At 32.2% G+C, this 15510-nt stretch overlaps 3 protein-coding genes across 4 annotated transcripts; 2 read left to right on the top strand and 1 right to left on the bottom strand.

Annotated features, from left to right (window-relative positions):
• The first annotated feature begins 4885 nt into the window (after positions 1-4885).
• LOC133301115 (proline transporter 1-like) lies at positions 4886-7922 on the top strand. The gene is made up of 7 exons (XM_061500726.1): positions 4886-4927; positions 5540-5764; positions 5872-5966; positions 6175-6364; positions 6691-6815; positions 6909-7124; positions 7359-7922. The coding sequence occupies exons 2-7, from the start codon at positions 5617-5619 to the stop codon at positions 7734-7736; spliced, it is 1152 nt and encodes a 383-aa protein (XP_061356710.1). The 5' UTR covers positions 4886-4927; positions 5540-5616; the 3' UTR covers positions 7737-7922.
• Positions 7923-8347: 425 nt separating this feature from the next.
• Positions 8348-10146, bottom strand: LOC133301103 (uncharacterized). Of its 2 annotated transcripts, none has more exons than XM_061500707.1 (3): positions 10096-10146; positions 9009-9270; positions 8348-8381 (listed from the first exon to the last, which is right to left on the bottom strand). In XM_061500707.1, the coding sequence occupies exon 2, from the start codon at positions 9258-9260 to the stop codon at positions 9027-9029; it is 234 nt and encodes a 77-aa protein (XP_061356691.1). In that variant the 5' UTR covers positions 9261-9270; positions 10096-10146; the 3' UTR covers positions 8348-8381; positions 9009-9026. The 2 variants fall into 2 exon arrangements, with proteins under 2 accessions (XP_061356691.1, XP_061356690.1); XM_061500706.1 differs by having other exon boundaries at positions 9009-9293; positions 10096-10128.
• A 190-nt stretch (positions 10147-10336) lies between these two features.
• On the top strand, positions 10337-12141 carry LOC133301102 (large ribosomal subunit protein eL33w-like). The gene is made up of 5 exons (XM_061500705.1): positions 10337-10434; positions 10697-10732; positions 11175-11403; positions 11493-11535; positions 11944-12141. The coding sequence occupies exons 1-4, from the start codon at positions 10403-10405 to the stop codon at positions 11532-11534; spliced, it is 339 nt and encodes a 112-aa protein (XP_061356689.1). The 5' UTR covers positions 10337-10402; the 3' UTR covers position 11535; positions 11944-12141.
• The last annotated feature ends 3369 nt before the right edge of the window (positions 12142-15510 follow it).

Raw genomic sequence — 15510 nt, 5'->3', positions numbered from 1 at the left:
TTTTAATTTGTTGTATAGTGAAAAATGTGTCATTTTCATATAAAGAAATTCCCAAAGGAAAAGAATGCTAAGCGTCAAGAACAAGGTGTCTTTAGTTTCAAGTGAGTATAGGTAGTCACCCAAAACCAATAGAAACTTGAGAAAATATCTGACTAGTACTTAAATATTTAACAATATCCAATAGGAAGTGAGGACCAGCCCTTCATTAGGAATCACTTGCGGCAATGCACACCACCACCACCAAAGCAGCTATATCATAATAGATCAATCAATCACTTAAAAATTTAGTGGATACTCGATACCTTCTTTACTCAACTAATCCCGTTTTCACTGAACGAGTATAATAATTTATGAGCATAATAATATATAAATATCATTTCAATATAAAAAGAAAAGAGCTTTAGCTAAAAGAAAGAAAAGATAACAACAAAATAAAGGGAATGAAAAGTAAAAAGAGAGGAAGAACGGTGGTGCCATTAAAAGCCATACTTAAATTGTTGATCCCCGCACTTTTGCTTTGGCAAATCATTTTCCATCGTACGAGTAGTTTGTGCTCCTCAAATTTCTCATCTTTTCCAAGACAACAAGCATAATATTTTAGGTTGTTTTATTCTCTAGCCTAATCGGAGGCTTGCAATCCAACGTAGTCAAAAAAGTACACATTGGAATAAAGGGAAAAGATATCGTGACAATCAAGTTGTGTTACTACTAATCAATCTCACTGTTAGATCGATTATGTTGATTCAACGGTTATATTTATTTCCATCTTTGTATGGTCATGATTCCTCATATTTAAAGTGAAAGAATTAAATATGAGAAATCATAACTATACAAAGGTGAAAATAAATATAAAGTATTAAATTTGAGAAATCATGACCATAAAAAGATAGAAATAAATATAACCGTTGGATCAACATAATCGATCTAACGGTGAGATTGATTGGTAGTCACTTGGTAGTAACACAACTTAGTTGTCACGATATCCTTCTGGAATAAAAATGGGTTCTAACCTATCCGAGTTTAGGTAAGGAGATTAAGCATTTAAATTTACAGTTGTTATGAAAAAAAAATTTGAAATGTAAAAGTAGAATGTGCACATTATAAAATAACTTGTTAGATATGACATTAACGTGTAAGCAATTTATGGGAGTGATCTATTGGATAATTTCCTTCGGACCAAAAATGTAAGAAATGTGAGCGAGCACTATGTATATTTGACAAACTCAGGCCTTTTAAACATGTGATTTATAGAAATATTTTGAAAAAAAAAAAAAAAAAAAAAGTAGTTTAAAACATGCTATATAAATAATATTTAAATTGACAAATGAGAAGTTCAAAGGCAATCCGAAAATCATGATTCCTGCAAAATATGATGAAAAAATGATTTTTTCGGAAATGTTACAAAAAAGATATTTGGTAGGTAAAAAATAATATCAAAAATATTGGATAAGTTTCTTAATTCTTGTCAATTTTTTCATTTACTTTTTTCTATTTTCCCAGTAATTCAAGAATATCGACCCGGGTGGTATTCTTGGATAGAATTTTCATTCATAATACACAAAATGAATTTCCAGACAAATTACTTTTCAGAATAAATTTTCTAAGATGTGATACCAAACATGATTTTTTGGAAACCCACACTCACTTTTTTGGGTATCTAAAAAAATCCTATCAAACATCCCCTGAGCTCATGTAATTAGGAGACTTTGGGTCAATAAGAAGGGAGTTTACGAGTTCAGCTCAACCCGATTGTTATTGCACCCGAACACTCTTCAACCGGAACTTCTAATTAATCAATATATATATATATATATATATATATATATATATATATATATATATATATATATATATATATATATATATGAGGTAGGTTATAGTTACAATCTTTTTTTTTACAACCTCTTACAACCATATCTTAACACCGTTGATTCCCGCCAATCAAGAGTTATGATTTTCGCAAATTAAACTCATTAATTAAGTATTAATTCACAATAAGCAATAACCGTTGATTGGCGAAAATCAACGGTGTTAAGATATGGTTGTAAAAGGTTGTAAAAAAAAAGGTTATAACTATAACCTTCCTCTATATATATATAGGGAAAAAAGTTTCCGATGTTACTTTAGATAACTTTATCTAATGTTCATCGAAACGACGTCGTTTTGGGATTGAAAAATTAAAAAATTAGAGTGATAAAGACTATTATAACCCTGAAATAAATTAAAATTACAAAAATACCATGATTTCCGTCCCAAAACGACGTCGTTTTGATGAATATTAGATAAAATTATCTAAAGTAACATCAGAAAAAACAAACTCATTGTATTAAAAAAAAAAAAAAAACCCATATATATATATAGAAAAATATTTCTTCGGGAACTTGAGATAAGTTTATCTCCGGCCACCCCAAAACTACATCATTTTGTTTATTTAGTTTCTTATATTAATTGATTCATCGTTGAATGGTTATGATTCCCTTTTCACTCTCTTCCTTTATAACCATTGATCCATCTTTGTACGGTTATGATTTAGTAGTCGGAGATAAAGTTATATCTGACAGCTTGAGAAATGATAAGCCCTATATATATCTATATATATATATATATATATATGGGCTTATCGTTTTTCAAGTTACTTTAGATAATTTTACCTTCGGCTACTAAATCATAACCGTACAGAGATAGATCAACGGTGATAAAGGAAGAGAGAGAAAACAGGAATCATAATCATTCAAAGGTGAATCAATTAATATAAGGAAATAAATAAACAAAACGACGTAGTTTTAGGGTGATCGGAGATAAATATATCTCAAGCAGTTTGAGAAATATTTTTCTCATATATTATATATATATATATATATATATATATACGTAAATCAATTTCTCCTTTAACAGGAGAGTTGTTTTCTCATGTCAGTGAGAGTTCGTTTTCTCATGTCAGAGAGAGTTCGTTTTGCGTGTAATATTTTTTTTGTTTTGTTTTTTGTTTATGGTGGGACCCATTAAAATTATGTGTGTAGGAGATTTTCTAGGCTTTTTCACCCTTTTGCCCCTTATTAATTAATTAATAACCATTTTGCCCCTGATTCGAAACTATCTACCAATCTGCCCCTCTTTAATCAACTACCTTGCATTTTTAGTCGATTAAATGGTCAAAACAGGCAAAAATAGCTGTTGGGAGATTTAATCGACTAAATCTCCCTATTTAGTCGACTAAATCTCCCAACAGACAACAAAGGAAAACAAGTCAGTATGATTTTATAATCGATTAAGTAGGGAGATTTAGTCGATTAAATCTCCCAACAACCATGTAGTCGATTAAAAATTCAAGTTAGTCGATTAAAGAGGGGCAGATTGGTAGATAGTTTCGAATTAGGGGCAAAATGGTTATTAATTAATTAATGAGGGGCAAAATGGTGAAAAAGCCCGATTTTCTAACCTCATGTTAAATGAGAGATGTAAAGCCCATATATATATACATACATTTATGCACTTACGGTTGACTAATTGTATATGGCTTAAACATTAATTCAAAAAGTTCAGAGTCAACAAGAATTGTGCCTCAATAAGTATAGCTCAATTGTTAAAAGGAGCAGTAACTTGAAATATAGCAAATTACAATCCAATCCAAATCCAAATGAAACAGCAAAAAAGGAAAGAAACAAATTTGGTACAATTTGAGTTCTAAGATTTAAAATGTGTTTTGAAGATTTAATTATAATTATTTATTTATTCTTAGAAGTTAATTACTGTTATATTTATTTTAGAAAATTTTATTATTTTTAGGATTGTTAATTTTGAATTTTGAATTCATAAAAAAGGTGTTTATAACCCTTTTCATGGGAGATGAATTTTGTTATTTTGGTAATAAAAACTGAGAACCAAAAGATTACTCTTTTGTGAAAATCCTAACTTTCTATTTAACCAGAATTTCTATGCGATTTTGATATCATTATTTCTCACTAATTAATTTGATAACATTTTAAAGATATTTTAAAAGATGTTTTAAAGCATTTTTGGAATTAAAAATTTCATTTATTTTATATAATTAAGTGTATACTATATTAGTTAAAAATTAAAAATATAATAATTAAAGAAATATCATTTAACAATATTCTCCCCCAAAAAATCACCCAATCAAATGACAAAAATGGATATCAAATGAACAAAAATGTTAATAACAGACATTAAATTTGAAGTACGATATTTTGACAATAGTGACAAATTTGAAGTTTGACATCTCATTTGATAGCCGTTAAATTAAAAAAACCAATGATGTCACATGCTTACAAATCAGAGTCGTTGATTTTTTTTGATCTAATCACTATCAGATGAAATATCAAATTTCAAATTTGATATTGATATCACAAGATTCTATCTGTTTTTTTTAATTCTAAAAACAATAAAAATCTTGATTTAAGATACAGTCTTATCTTGTTCACTTTGAGTGAAACTGAGGATGATGGGACGAGCTTTGGTGGCACTCAATAAACGTGGAGCGCAAATTGTGTGTCGGTACAGGACTGGCCTCACACGCTACAAAAAATAATTAAAAGGAAAGGAAAATGATTGAAATGAGAAATAAAAGAATTTCGTATTTACCGTTTTTTTTTTCTTTTTCATAAAATGATTCTAAAACGGGAACTGTGATTGGCTGGTTCTTATTCACTGAGTTTCAATTGAATAGCCAAGAGAGTTTTTATATATATATAAAGGAAGGGGTTTGAAGCTCCGTTCACGATATTTTGGAAATTGTATTAATCAACATCAGAGCAACTTATCGTTACGGTGCTGTGTGACGGTGCTTAACAACAACAACAACATCAAATAATGGGAAAAGAAAACGCTGAACATGATTTAAACAAGGTCCATCACGAGGATGCCGAGGATGTTGGAGTCCCAGATACCGCACATCAGATTAGCAGCGGTTCGTTTTCTTTCTTACATTTACCATTTGCGTTCACATTATATACAATTTCGAAAATTCCCATGTTTACGGAAAACATGGGAACAGAAACACAAACATCATACAATTTCTGCTCCATTTTTTGTTTTTGTTTTTGTGGCTTGTAACAGGCACCGGCGAATCTATGAATTTTTAAAATGACCCTTTTGTATTTATTTACCTGTTGTCTACGTTAGAGTCAATGTTACGACTTGCGCCTTTGATTTTGATTTTTTTAGTCTGAGATTTGACTTTCCTCAACCTGTCTCTTATGGATGTTCGATTTATCATTTTATTTCGTTTTTCTTTTGATGATTATAATTGAATTGTGCTTGATGTTACCATTTACTATATATTATGATATAAATTTTAGAAATTTGAAATGAAAATGAAATAAATGTACCATTTGTGACTGAATAAGTGGAGCTTAGAGAAATGGGAAATTAACAATGATTTTCCGTTGGAATTATCTGCCTATTGAAGATAGTTTATTGTTTGACCTTTCCCCTCTTGACTTTTGGTTGACCCGTTTAATATCCTTCTTTGATTTACTGACAATTTTGTACGTTCTTTTTTTTTTTTTTTCCTTGGCAGATTCATGGTTTCAAGTGGCTTTTATCCTCACCACTGGAATCAACAGCGCTTATGTGCTTGGATATTCAGGGACCGTCATGGTTCCCCTGGGTTGGATTGGGGGTGTAGTTGGTCTAATTCTTGCTACCGTAATATCACTCTATGCAAATGCTCTTGTTGCTAAGCTCCATGAATTTGGAGGGACAAGGCACATTAGATATAGAGATCTTGCTGGATATATATACGGTAAGGCCAACAAAAATCAGGGATAACACAAAGTGAAAAAATAAAAAATAGCTAGTTTCCTCTCTTCTCTCTGTCATGTTCATATGTTAATTTCATTCTCATTGCAGGTAGGAAAGCATATTCTCTCACATGGGCTCTGCAGTATGCCAATCTTTTCATGATAAATACTGGCTACATCATTTTGGCCGGTTCAGCCTTGAAAGTAAGAGAAATTTAAGAACCAATTGCATTCTTCTCCTTAATGACTTCTTTCTTAAGTGATAGACTTTTGAAATCATCTACAAATTATTCTATAAGTGATTTCATTTTTCTGTTTTGGTTTTGTGCAATATTGTAGAATCTATTTATTCAGATTGTCTGTTTAAGATTTTTTTTTGTTTCAAACCATTTTTCCGTTCATTGTGGTGCAGGCTACTTATGTTCTATTCAGGGATGATCATCAGATGAAGCTTCCATATTTTATTGCCATAGCTGGATTTGTGTGTGGAATGTTTGCTATCTGTATTCCTCATCTTTCAGCTCTTGGAACTTGGCTGGGATTTTCAACAGTCTTCAGCCTAGCATATATTGTTATAGCATTTTGCCTGTCGCTTAAAGATGGTAAGATCTCATGTCTGTTATGTCTGTGCTGTGCCTGCACATTAATCATACAATAACTTGTTGATAAGTAACACCAGTTCTTTAAACCAACTGTCCTCATCGATCCACTTTTTCTCTGGGCACTTATCAAATACGTCATCTGAAATGGACATGCATACTAGAAATTGGCCTGCATTATGGTTTGAAGAAAGTTATGTGCAAATGATTCAATGCTTGGTTTTCTGTTTTCATTATCCTTACTTTGTTAAGTTGAATATATATTGTTTGACTTGAGTTAATAATACATTTCCAATGTGACTATGCACTAACCACCAGTACATGATCAGGAATAAAATCACCACCTCGAGATTACAGTATTCCAGGAGATGGTGTAAGTAAAATATTTACAATAATTGGGGCGTCTGCTAATCTCGTGTTCGCATATAATACTGGCATGCTTCCTGAGATACAGGTAAGATAGAAGCTTATAAATTTTCATATCTTGAGTTTTAAGTTGTCGTTGATACATAATTCTTTTTCATTTATTTGGTTGAATAACTGACAGGCAACGATTAGGCAGCCAGTGGTGAAGAACATGATGAAAGCCCTGTACTTTCAGTTTACCGTTGGAGTTCTACCATTGTACCTGGTTACCTTTACAGGGTACTGGGCTTATGGAAATTCAACATCAACCTATTTGCTGAATAGTGTGAATGGTCCAGTCTGGGTCAAGGCTTTGGCCAATATTACAGCCTTTCTACAATCAGTCATTGCATTGCATGTACTTACATCTAAACTAGAACTTCTGCTATTCTTAAAGGAGAAGGTTATATTTACAAACTTTTTGTTTACAAACTATACTAAGTATGACCAGTCATACTTCAATCAAGAGTATATGACCGGTCATACTTAATGTAATTTGTAAAAAAAGTTTGTAAACGTATCAATCCTCATTCTTAAATATTTTACTCAAATTGTTTCGCTGGCCTAATAATCCCTATTCTGCTTCTATTAGATATTTGCAAGTCCAATGTATGAATTCTTGGATACTAAATATGGGATCAAAGGAAGCGCACTGAATGTTAAGAACTTGTCATTTCGGATTATGGTCAGAGGTGGCTACCTGGTCTTTAATACATTTGTGTCGGCTCTCCTGCCATTCCTTGGAGATTTCATGAGCCTCACAGGAGCTATCAGCACATTTCCCCTTACATTTATTCTTGCAAACCATATGTACCTAGTGGCAAAGAAGAACAAACTAAATTCCTTTCAGAAGCTCTGGCACTGGCTCAACATTATTTTCTTTGGCATCATGTCTATTGCAGCAACAATTGCAGCCCTACGGCTTATTGCTGTAGACTCCAAAACATACCATCTTTTTGCTGATTTGTGATAAAATTCATTCTATTCTTTCGGCAATTGTAATGCCAGGTGTTTCTACTTCCTGAAATGGGACCAATCTCCAGGTGTTTTCCTCGAGAACTGGAGAAGCTCAAGAAACAATTAGAAGAAGAGTTGCTCGAAAAGCAATTCGTTAGACCTAGTATATCAACTGGGGAGTTGTAGTATTCTTGTTAAAGAAGAAGGATGTGTTTCATATGCTTTCATTCAAAAAAATAATAAGGAATAGGATTGTGTTGATGATGTATTTTGTTATATAGATTTTCCACTATTGGTCAATATTTATTGGTGACTCGTGGCAGTGAACACACGGATTAGGCGCTAATTAAGAAATTGACCATATCGCTCACGAATTTACTCTAGCAAAATTAAAGTAAGCAAGAAGCAATCGAAAATAAAATGAGAATTTACTGTAAGGAATATGAGATATGATAATCAGTACTCAAAAAATGGAATACAAACCGAACTTAAGTCACTCACGATTTTGCAGCAATAAATAATATCAATGGATCAATATCACCCTCCCCCCCCCAAAAAAAAAAGGACAAACGCTTGAATGGATATTTCTACAATAGAATTTGGCAAACTTGCCTACCTTAGAGACCTTCCTGAAATCAAGGGATAAAAATTCCTGAACCTGCAATCATTAAAGAAACAGATGTCTGTACCAAAAAAACTCGACAAGCTAATGTAATGTAAATGGCCATGCTATTTTCACTATCCTATCCCTAAAAAAGAAAATAGAACTCTATACTCTCTAAACTTTGTAAGAGAAAAGAAGAGAAGAGACAAAGATAATAGGTAGCTACTAAGGTTTGCTGACTATAGCTTGAATTCTCCATTGAACTACATGCTTAGTTTAATATTATCAATGTTGGCTGGTTCCAGTTTCGGTGCCACGATTCCAAAACAAACCATATTCCAGCAGTCACTTCATTCATACTGATGTACAACAATCAGAATCATGAACTAAATTCAGCTCATGTACACATATGTATGAAGTCAAAAGCAAATGCTATTACGATATCAGAAAAATACTTGTTAGAATGCCTCAAACACCACTTTAAGGAAAATAAAGATTCTATCTTAAAAATCATCATATAATTCCATTTTATTTTTATTTTTTTCTTTATTGAAACATATGAAAAGCTCAAGGCACTCCCATGATAACAGATATTTGTTGTAATTAAGTTTTTTTTTTTTAAAAAAAAACAATTATAATCATATAGTTAATAAAACAAAATGTTTGGAATTGACATGTCACCTTGTTACTTGTTAGGCATCATCCAGACACCAACTTTACAATAATGAAGATGGAATTGAGAAGTATGAGAGGAACTCTCATATACTGAGTTGCATAAATGAGACCTATAAGCTGGCCTTTGAACGATTTTGTCCTTCCAACTGAGAAATCCGAGAAGCCCCATCCTCTTGGTGCAAGAAAACGGTCCTCATTTAATATTGCTAGTCCATTTGCAAGAAGAAGTAACCCCTCTAGTAAAGTCCACAAACCCATTTCCCTTTCCCTGCATTGCATAGAAATCCAACCCTATCACATAACAGTTTATCAGTGTTATATATATATATAAATAATTATCTCATGTTGCATGAGACAACAGAAACAAAGTAGTGGGGTCCATATTATTTTTTCTTTTTCTTTTTTTACAAATGATGAACCCCACTATTTTGTCTCTGTTGCATGATATATGCAACATGAGATTAATAGATCCCATATATATATGTGTAGCTACTTAGAAGTCTTACTTCTTTTGTTAATTACAGTGTAAGAGTTAAAAGTCTTACTTCTTATCTCCTAGACGTCGAATTCCATCCACAATTATAATTTATTAAGTTACACCAACTAATTAATTATTAATTTCAATTAAATAACAACAGTTACATTACTCAACTAATTCGATTTGAGTCTGATAACAAAGATGTCAAAATTATTCATACCAAGTTTTAACACAACTACATTCCCAAGGACTGGAACTAAACACCACTAGATTAATTGAAACAACCCTTACCAATTAATTGATGCCTGTGCAACTTGGTTTCAAGAGATATGGATTCACCTACTAAAAACCCGTAAACTAAAATTCAAATAATTTTTTTTTTCTTAATTCAATATTAAGCATAGAATCTACAAATAACTTAAAGACATTGTTGAAACAATTCGCTCATGCAGGAGAAAACATTTTAAGTCATAAATCGGAAAAAAGAAAAGAAAAGAAATCATGTTCAAATGACAAAAACATAACAACATTGAGCCAATGCTGCATAAGAGACGATTAAGAATGATGCGAAATTCTAGATCTGCCAACAAAATTCAACAGCCAAAAGAAACGCACCGTTTTAGCTTGAATGGAGTGGAGGGAATGACACACGATCAGAGAGAGATCAAGCTCATGCTAAATGCGGGAACAAGGTATGAGGAAGGAGAAACCCAATCTGACCAAAACGCACAGTTTTGCTCTTTCTTAAAAGCCCAGTTACCTGGGCCTTAGAGAATAAGGATCCATAGGCCCAATCTAACAAGAAAAAAACCCGAGTCCAGGAACGGGAAGAGGATTTCCTCATTCTATTAAAACCCTCGAATTCGATTGCTTCCGCCGTGTGTGGTTGTTGTGTTGTGCATCAAACAAAACAAACCAAAAAATGGTGAAGGGACGACAAGGAGAGCGTGTCAGGTTGGTTGGTTTCTCATATAACTGCTTTCATTTTTATTTTATTTTTGTAGTAACTGTTTTGGTTGGTTTATGCATATTCATGATGCGGTGTTGAAATTTTATGTATTGTTTCATAATTATATATTAGTTTTAGGTCTAATGTTTTCTTCTTCCATTTTCCCTTAGTTTTTATTAACAAAAACAGCATCCTATTATTCATATATATAGTGGAGATTTTGCATATAATTTGCTAACGTTGTCCTTTCCTTTTCTTCCATGTCAGACTTTATGTCAGGGGTTCAATTCTTGGATACAAGAGGTAATTGTTTCAACTTTGAATTAATTTCACAGATTTTTTATTTTATTTTATTTTTTGCTACGAACTTTATGTGAAATGTTGTGTGACTTTGAAGATTTCCTCAAGCGTGTCTAACAACAGTTTTGAGTTTTTGTGGTTTATCTTAATTTCAATCGTTTCATAGTCAAAGTAGATAAGCTGAGCCAAAAACGATATCGTTTTGGAGCGGAAATCAAGATATCTTTATAATTATAATTTATTATAGGGTTATGATAGTTTTTTTCATTATGATTTTTTAATCTTTCAACTCAAAACAACAATGTCGTTTTAGGAGCGAATGTAGATAACTTATCTTCATTCACGGTAGAAACATTAAATCCAATTTTAATTTATGGCATATTATGAATATGGGAACAGATAGTTTGGTTTGATTTATGCTAAGAAAATGGTAGTGTGTTTTCAGGTCCAAGTCAAATCAATACCCAAACACCTCTCTTATCCAGATTGAAGGAGTAAATTCCAAGGAAGAGGTTGCATGGTATTGTGGTAAACGCATGGCATACATTTACAAAGCTAAGGTAAAGAACAACGGAAGCCACTATCGCTGCATTTGGGGTAAGGTTACCAGGCCTCATGGTAACAGTGGCATTGTACGTGCCAAGTTCAAGTCAAACCTGCCACCCAGATCAATGGTAATTAATTGCTTGGAGTTAGTTAGTAATCAATAGTTTTTGTTAGATATACTTTGTTTGTAATTTTCTGGTTTTTGATACATCTGCAGGGAGCAAGGGTAAGAGTGTTTATGTATCCAAGCAACATATGAGGTAATCATAGGCCTTTCTATTATTACTTAAAGAATTTCTCAATGCATTATCTGTTGTTGTCTTGTTAGTTACTAGGCTTCTTTTAGGATTGGAGCCAGCAATGGTTTGGTAAAAAAAATTTGCTGGCCTTAATATCATGGCTGTTGTGGAATTTGAAGTGATAAGTCAGTCTAGAAGTAATTGTTGTCTTGTCTGCCTTTTTTGTCACATGTTTCAGTCGAATAGAATAATTATCTATTTGAAATTTGTTGAAAGTACATCAATTTTGTTTGCAAAATGTTTACTATTAGTTTATTTGAGAATAACTAATGTCTAATGCCCTTATATGCTACATGATCTTTTTATGACCTTGAAAGTTGCGTATGTTTTTCGTTATTCTGATTTTGCCTTTAATTTTCATCTTTGCAGATTCTGATTACCTTTCAGTGCCTATAGAGTTTTATGTGACTAGAAGGCAGTAGCATTCTTCTTTATGAGGTTAAATTTTTGTGTCCTTTGTACTCTCGAACAGAATTTTTTTTACTTGTTTATGATGGTGAATGAACTGCATGTTTTTTGCCCGTGTTCTATCTGCTATTTAATGAGATTGAGTTTCGTTTTAGTAAATGGTTTTTCCCTTTAACACAAGTGACATCGGGCATCGGCTATATTTTGCTGGCAAACTTAGTTTTACTCTCTGGAGCTGTTTTGTAAATGCAACAGTATTTGTCTAGGCATAAATGATTCCATGCGGATCCTTATATAAGGGATGAAATGCTGCTTGTCTGGAAATTCGGCAATTTGGTAGTTCATTTAAATCAATGAACATAACTTGGGTTCTCGAGTTACCTGTTAGATCATCTTAGAAATATATTATACATGGTCTTATATAAACATTTTATCACGCATTTTATGTAATCATTTGAAGTGTGGCTTATGTTATAGTTGCCACTAGCTATTGGTCCTTCGTAATTAAAGGCTGTCGATCATCAAAATAGAAATAATTTCAAGTATCATTTTCTTACTTCTTTAAGTGATATTAATAATACAAATATCTTGATAAAATTAATGTTACTAATGAATCTCTTGAAATTTTGATAGCAACGAAACTAATGAATAAATTACTGAAAACAATAGATCTCAAAATTGACGACTTATATCTAATTTGCCAAACTCATCGGTCTTCACGCAATGATTTTGTAAATGCATGTTATATGAACAAAGTCTACTCTGCTTTGAAGTTTGACTTGTTCTGCTTCCTAAGACTTCACCAAATTCTGGGAATATGTTGAACAAAGCACAATTTTGAATCAACCGTAACGCTATGTTCATATATACTCTTCGGTGTCGAATTTAATCATGTATACTGCAAGGCATTATCGAGTGTGAATATTTCTAAGTCTTTTTTAACCATACTCCGTATATTATAAAATTCAAAATATAGCGAACAAACCAAAGTCTTTTATTAGTTAGACTACAATTGAAAATACAACATTTTCGTGGTGTGCAATTTTATCATAGCCTTTATTTGAAATAAACTTTATGAGATTTAAGAAACAGTTTAGCTTGACAAGATTTCAGGACGGGATGACTATATCAATAGTACATTCACGTTCCTTCTCTCATGACACGGTTGACATGTTATCCAATGATGAACTCGTTTTCCTGAGATGTCAAGTGTAATTGTTGAAGATTGTAAACAATGATATAATCTAATAAACAAGACTAAAAGTGTATAATTTTTTTTCAGATACAAATGAGTGTCCGAAGTTTTAGTAAATCCGACTAATTCGATTTCGAGTTTGTGTTTTTCCACCCTTCTTAGGAATTGTGACTGTCAAATTTGAAACAATTATCCTTTAAAAGATTAAATCATGGGGTAAACCAAGAAATCTTGGAAAAATGTATAAATTTTGAATTGGTGAGACGGGGGATGAACCTCAGCATATTCCCCCTCCCATTGCAATTCCAAACTATGCCTAAACCCCTAGTTTTTGCTCTATATAACAAAACATATTGCGCATTGCATCACATATAATACAAAAGCCATGAAATTAAAACATCTAGTGGATCGAAATTATAATTCATGAAAATGAAGTTCACGTAATTATACTGTGAACCGGTATTAATAAATCAATCTAACCTGGAAAGGGTGTTTGGTAGAGGAGAAAGAAAATGTCATTACTAGAGAAATGGTAGGAAAACAAGTTTGATAGAAAAATTTAAAAAAAAAAATGTTTGGTTGACTGAAATATTACCAGAGAAATATTTGCAACAGTGTTATTGTAGAAATATTTGCAACAGTGTTATTGTAGAAAATTTTCATTACACCATTTTTCACTTTCCTATCCATATCCAAAATACCACATCTCATGGTGTATTTTGAAATAGTGTTATTGTGCCAAAAACCAACACAAATCATGTTTCTTATCCTTCGAAGTTGTCTAGTATTTTTTTTCAATAACTTGTACCAAACATGATATACACCAATACCTACCCACACTTTCTCATCAAACCTAAAATAAAACCTATACCAAACACACTCTTATAACACATGTCAAAGATATGCCAAAAGTGAATCACAAGGAAATTTTCAGTTTCTCTGGAAAGAAAAAGAGGTAGGGAATTGGAAGTCACGGCAGAAGGGTAAACCAACATAGGCAACAGTACTAGATTGGAATATCCATCTATGAAGATGGCCCACTTAAGGGACATCACGTCACCTCTAGACCAATCTTATCCTAACACGTGTATTTGGTGAAAATCTCTTCCTCAAAATTTGTATACATCGACTATAGGGCTTTTTGATCCATGGGAGATTTTGTGAGGTTCTAATTTAGGGAAATATTACTCACCTTTCACATGAGATATTATCTCTCATTTTCTTTCACTTCGATTCTTGTATCTTACCTTTTTTTTTTTCTTGTAATGGTAGGACCCACCTATTTTCTCTCAACAACATAAGATAACTATCTTATGTTAAATGAGAGTAATAAAACCCTTTAATTTATCAATCTGATATTTAATTTACGGTATTTATTAATGAGGATCATTTAATGACGGGAAGAGATCCAGCGTCTCTAAGTGTCGTGACCATCCCTCTGCGTCACTCACATTCTTTTTTTTTTTTTCAATTGAGTGACGCTCCCTCCATGGGGCACTCATAGGATTGTGCCAAGTCTCGTTAATCTTGTTACCGTAAAACTTCGAAAAGCCATAATTTTTTATTCGGGTATTCAAATCAGATGATTTTATTTATTTCACGTAACTTTTCGAAATCTACACAATGACACTTCATTTGACATATTTTATCTTCCATTAACATAATTCAAATTTGCAACAATAGTTCCACTTTTTTACAAATTCGAACTATATTTGTAAGAGATAAAATATCTCAAATGAAATGTCATTGCGCAGATCTCGAAAAGTTATGTGAAATAAAAAAAATCATCTGATTTTGATACTCGAGTCAAAAGTTATGGTTTTTCAAAATTTTACGATAACGGAACTAACGAGATTGTGTCACTTGACACAATTCTATAAGTGCCCCAAAGGAGGGGACATTATTCAATTGAAAAAAAAAAAAAAAAGAATATGTGAATGACGTGGGGGGAGGGCGGCATTTAGTGTCGCTGGTCCCCGTCACTCAATCACCCCATTAATAAATACAGTGGATCAAATACTAGATTAAAAATTTAAAGCGATAAAAATCTCATGTGACTCAAAGAGCCTTGAGACTAGGCCCCATAATTACTATAATCCAATATATCAGTTACCTGATTTTATATTATATAATTATATAATATATATTAAATTTATATAAACTCACCTGTGTAAAAGAGCTCTTAATTAATCTTAAATCATATTTTTTACTAGACCTGTATCTGCTATTTCATTCATGTGTTTATTGTACGAGCAAAACATCGTTGTCACCTTTGAATCTGTACCCATTCAGCGCCCATATTCACTTCTTTGTTCTTTCTCTCTTCTAAACCC

This window comes from Gastrolobium bilobum, unplaced genomic scaffold (assembly GCF_033153095.1).
Source record: "Gastrolobium bilobum isolate Gb01-03AN ecotype WA unplaced genomic scaffold, APGP_CSIRO_Gbil_v1 utg10099, whole genome shotgun sequence".
In the NCBI taxonomy this organism is placed as follows: domain Eukaryota; kingdom Viridiplantae; phylum Streptophyta; class Magnoliopsida; order Fabales; family Fabaceae; genus Gastrolobium; species Gastrolobium bilobum.
This window is presented reverse-complemented; position numbering and strand designations above follow the sequence as displayed.

What these genes read in the sequence shown, in the direction of transcription:
- LOC133301115 (XM_061500726.1), top strand. Translation starts at nt 5,617, where the DNA reads ATGGTTCCCCTGGGTTGGATTGGGGGTGTAGTTGGTCTAATTCTTGCT. An exon ending in TCTTGCTGGATATATATACG is followed by an intron (nt 5,765 to 5,871) that starts GTAAGGCCAACA and finishes TTCTCATTGCAG; the next exon opens with GTAGGAAAGCATATTCTCTC. An exon ending in TTGCCTGTCGCTTAAAGATG is followed by an intron (nt 6,365 to 6,690) that starts GTAAGATCTCAT and finishes GTACATGATCAG; the next exon opens with GAATAAAATCACCACCTCGA.
- LOC133301103 (XM_061500706.1), bottom strand. Translation starts at nt 9,281, where the DNA reads ATGCAATGCAGGGAAAGGGAAATGGGTTTGTGGACTTTACTAGAGGGG.
- LOC133301102 (XM_061500705.1), top strand. Translation starts at nt 10,403, where the DNA reads ATGGTGAAGGGACGACAAGGAGAGCGTGTCAG. An exon ending in CGACAAGGAGAGCGTGTCAG is followed by an intron (nt 10,435 to 10,696) that starts GTTGGTTGGTTT and finishes CTTCCATGTCAG; the next exon opens with ACTTTATGTCAGGGGTTCAA. An exon ending in TCAATTCTTGGATACAAGAG is followed by an intron (nt 10,733 to 11,174) that starts GTAATTGTTTCA and finishes GTGTGTTTTCAG; the next exon opens with GTCCAAGTCAAATCAATACC.